This window comes from Terrapene carolina, unplaced genomic scaffold, assembly GCF_002925995.2.
Source record: "Terrapene carolina triunguis isolate 2854851 unplaced genomic scaffold, T_m_triunguis-2.0 Scaffold147, whole genome shotgun sequence".
Lineage (NCBI taxonomy): Eukaryota > Metazoa > Chordata > Testudines > Emydidae > Terrapene > Terrapene triunguis.
In genome coordinates this window covers 2,912,589-2,917,342 of record NW_020664498.1, presented here as the reverse complement: position 1 = coordinate 2,917,342, position 4,754 = coordinate 2,912,589, and the positions used below count along the sequence as shown (strand labels likewise).

The window sequence follows — 4,754 nt, the reverse complement described above, 5'->3', positions numbered from 1 at the left end:
CAACATGTAAAGTATTTTTACCAGTAATTCTTCAATACATTTCCTATATTTATTTTTTTTAAAGTACTTTGAACTATAAAACAGTATCTGGAAAACAGAAGTTAAAATTTAGGACCAAATTTTTCTTTGAAGAACTGTACAAGAAGAATCCCTTTTTTAATTAAAAAAACTGCAAATAAAAGCAAAACTACACAATGTTGGGTAAAACTACAAAATACTTCTTGCTACATAATGAAATGTTAGGAACAGTCACCGAGAAACAGTTCTACTTCAAAAGAACAACTGAAGTACAGTATCTACAAACATGACATACAGTTAAAAAGAGACAAAAACAAACTTTGTGTTAGGAACACAGACTCAGAAGTGCAAAAACAAAAAGGGAACTGATACAATGGAGTTTGGTACAATGGGTACATAAGTCTTGTAACCAAAACTAAACGATTGCTTATTTGTTGACAGTGACAACACTAACAATTATGGTACCTCCCTAAAGGCTTTTAATCAAAGCCCTAAAACTGTGACTGTTCTTATATTAAATAAAAATCTATGTGAGTGCTAAACACTGAAGTACAATGCTTAAGAATTACCCTGCAAAATTGCACCAACATAAGCTTTCAATATTTACAGTCTCTAAAAGTGACAAACACAGCATGCTAGGCCTAGCTATTGACTCTCCCCATCTCTACTTAATCCAGGCCCAACAACCAAAAAATATTTCTCAACACACATTAAGTTTAGATTGATCAGATATATTATGATGTTTAAATATTCGATCCATGCATAAAAACGAAAAACAGTATCTTTGACAGACAAGCGTTTGTATTTTATCAACAGTGGTCTGCCCTGTAGAGGAGTGCACTTCCTTCTGAGCTCACTCCCAAAATGTACCGTTCACAAAACCCATGTGATTACCCGGTAGTCATGTCAACAGTGTGCTCGGAAATGGTCAGAATTGCAAGGTAGAAGCACACTGCCCACAACCATTTCATTCATATGTAAAAACGTCACTCCATTTTGGAGATATGCCTCATTTGGGGAAAAGGAAACAAACTTTAAAAAAAAAAAAAAGACATTAAGTAAACATCAACAACCAAATACTTGGAAAAGGTTTTTGTAAACTTGTCATTCTAAAGGGTTTTTGTTTCGCAGCTTCACTAAATCTCTTATGAAAAAGTACACCTACGTTATATCCCATTCTGTTTTGTATAAAAGCACACCATAAAATACAAGTTCTTCTGATAAAGTGATCTCTCTCTTCCAGCACACCTTGTGGATGTTTTTTTGTTCAGTGTATCAATCCCCTTCATAAATCAATCATTTATATCTCTATAGAGATAAAAATGGACAGTGTCCATTGGACAAAAAGAAAAGCCAACTGTTAGTTACATCCGTAGAAGAGTTTCACAGCAAATATCTATAGCGGGCCAGCTGGAATCCACAGGACTTTATTTTGTTCTTGATCAACAGTTGTCATAATCTGAGTGCAAATGCTTGAAAGGGCTCCTCCCTGGACAATACCTACAAAAATAAAGAACACCTCAATCACACACATCAGGCACTGGAAAAAGCAATTCTTAGCCAGGTATTTTCCTACATAGTATTTATCAACAGACCGTGCATAAATTAACCACTTGGATAACTGGCAGATACATGAATGTGGGTAAAACAATAACAATGATAAACAGAGCAGAGAGGTTAAGTATTTAATATGCAGACGCTCCTGCTAATCCTTAAAATGACAAAGGAAGGCAGTCAGAGCCCTGGCTATAATCAACTAAGACAACTGTTTTGTTACTGAGTCCTTTGCTTGCTATTTTCAGAGGCAGGTAGCAGAATTTGTTCATTACCCCTAAAGCTGGCCAGAACCCCGTTATATAATAATAAACCCACACTGTTGAGCAAGGAGAACAGGAGTACTTGTGGCACCTTAGAAGGTTTAATATTTATATAGTAATAGAAACTATAGCTGTAGCAACTAGGTGCTGTTTACAAATATTTAAAATTAATTGTATAGGGCTGAGCTAAATAAAAACCACCGTTGCTGCCACCACAAACTTATTGAGAGAACTATGTTGGGTTGTTTGTTTGGGTTTTTTTGGGGGTGGGGAGGGGAAGAGGAGAAGCAAATAGCCATAAATACACCGTGCACAGTGTTCGTAGGCATGCCAAACTCAGCGAGGGCGGAATGCCAAGCAGAACATGTTCAAAAGGCAAGGGCCTTCTTGTTGAGAAATCCGTCCTGGAGAGCTCAGTCTCAAGAACTAACAGCCAGAGTTTTGCATCATGGTGCTACCCACTAAAATAAACTTTGCCCAGGACTCTCAAGCCATGCAAAATAACTAGAGCAGGCAGTTAGGAACAGGAAATGGGACTTAACCATAATAATAATAATCCCAAAGCTTGGGCCTTTCCTGTATTGACATTATTCTTAATGTCCTGCCTGCTGGTCCTTGCTCTAGCAATTGTTCAGCTGCAACATCAGTAGTGTGTGTGTGTGTGTGGGGGGGGGGGGGGGAAATCAGTGTAGACAAGGGAGAGCAGGCCATGGGAGCTTTAAAACATTAAAGAGTGACTTACATGTCTTAATAGTTGTGCCTGAAAAAGCCTCTGTGACCACAGCTAACGCTAGTCTAGAGTAATAGGAAAAAATAGCAAGAGGCAGACATTTTTTCCTCTTCTGAACTTAGAATTGAATACCACTTAAACAAAAATGTATTCTAATTGATGCAGCACACTGTGCCGTACCAACACCATGAGAATTTGGAAGTAGAATGCACTGACTCAAAAAATGACAGGTCTGTACATGGCAAAAGGGCATTTAAAACGCAATACAGATCAAACCAAGTGTGCAGTCTCTGAACTAAAGATGGCCTGAATGGGCTATTAGCCAAAAAAAAGTTGGTTACTGAAGCAGCCCCAGGGTTCAGACCTTTAGGTATTCACACCAGGGAGAAGAAGCTATTGTGTGCAAAATTACATATCGCTCTATGCTTAAACTAAACACTTTTCTCAGAACACTGCCATGTCAGTTAAGCACTGAATCTTAGCTTGGGAATGTTTAGTATGTCAAAAGTATAATTCAGTTTTAACACAGCTGTTTTGGTTCTGTCTCAGTAGCATCCAGGAGCATCAAATTGGGGCACCCAAACTGCTAGGCACCGTACAAATCCATGCCTCAAAGAACTTACATTTTAAGGCCTCATCATGCAATGAGTCTCTGGTCACACATGGTTTGTTACAGGATTGGGCCTCAATTAAGAAAATATGCAACAAGTGGGTGCAACACCCACACACAAGGAGCAGAGGATAGCATGTGTTTAGTTATGTGCACATTTACAAGGTTCATGGTCACTTCTTTGAAAATGGAGTACTTCTCTTATGTAATAAGCTGGAAAACTGCCATTGTTAATTATTTGTGACTTTTCTCAACATGCAATAGTAATATCTTCTTATGGAGAGACAGATCCGTCCCTAAAGATACTGTATATTGTGTGTGTGTATGTAAAGCCACTTCTGTAAAAAAATCGCAGTAGAATTTCTTCTAAATTAAAAGAAACATTAAGGACTACAGCTCTACATAAAGGCTAGGAATTATTATTATTATAAGCACTTCATGCTTTTGTGTAATGTTGGGGCCATTTGCTTCTATGGTACTGAGATTTCAGCCTGACTGTTATGAGTTTATGCAGAAGAGTTTGGTGCACTGAAACGAGCTGAAGTATCCTTTAAGTAATGAAGCACTGTCTCGGGTAAAATATGTTAGAAAACATTCCTCATATGTTCAGGGGCTCATATTATGAACTATGCCATTAAAACAGACCTCTGATATGATTATGTATAATGGTTCCATTCCAACGACAGTGTACCCGCCTTCTTAAACCCCACTGTAACATGTCATATCAATATGTATTATCCCAAAGCCATTAAATCCCATTATAGCTTTCTTACATTAGGGCGGTGGGGAGCAGTGGTGTGGGGCAGTTAGGGAGAAGAGGTGGTTGGATGGGGTAAGGGTCCATGGGGGGCAGTCAGTAAGGAAGAGGGGGCGGCGGGGGGCAGTTAGGGGTGGGGGGTCCAGAGGTGGTCAGGGGACAGAGAGCAGGAAGAGTGGATGGGGCAGAGGTCCGGGGGGGAGGGGTGGGTCAGGGGGCGAGAAGCAGGGGGGAGGATCAGATAGGGGGCGGGAACTGGGCCAATACATCATACTATAGCAGGAATAAAAAAATCAATGCATGTTGTAATGTTATGGCAACAGTCACATCATTCCCATCAATAACACTTACACTTCATGTAGTTTCACCATAATGCTCCCAATACTGGGTCATTTGTGCCACTGTGGGTCATTTTGAGAGGTCATTATAGTACATAGAAGATACTCTAAATACTAAAACCAAACAAACTCCATGTTATAGACCAGAGGTGGGCAAACTACGGCCTGCGGGACTGTTTTGCCCGGCCCCTGAGCACCTGCCCCGGGAGGCTAGCCCCCGGCCCCGCCCCCGCAGCCTCAGCTCACTGCGCCACGGGTGCAGTGCTCTGGGCACCAGGGCTGCAAGTTCCTGGGGCAGCACAGCTGCAGAACCTGGCCTAACGCGGTGCTCTATGCTGCGCGGTGCGTGGCTGGCTCCAGCTGGGCGGTGTGGCTGTAGCACCGCCAGCCACCAGTGCTCCAGGCAGCGCGGTAAGGGGGCAGGGAGTGGGGTTGGATAGAGGGCAGGGGAGTTCGGGGGATGGTCAGGGGCCGGGGGTGTGGA

General features: G+C 41.5%; 1 protein-coding gene across 1 annotated transcript in view; it reads right to left on the bottom strand.

The window, feature by feature from the left end:
• Positions 1-1,080: 1,080 nt before the first annotated feature.
• Positions 1,081-4,754, bottom strand: part of LOC113405123 (disks large homolog 5-like) — a 205,278-nt gene continuing 201,604 nt past the window's right edge. Inside the window, exons 32-33 of the mRNA XM_026653713.1 lie at positions 2,578-2,630; positions 1,081-1,518 (exon numbers count right to left, since the gene is read on the bottom strand). Coding sequence (XP_026509498.1) covers positions 1,415-1,518; positions 2,578-2,630 — 157 coding nt within the window. The 3' untranslated portion in view covers positions 1,081-1,414. The remainder of the gene's footprint in view (positions 1,519-2,577; positions 2,631-4,754) is intronic.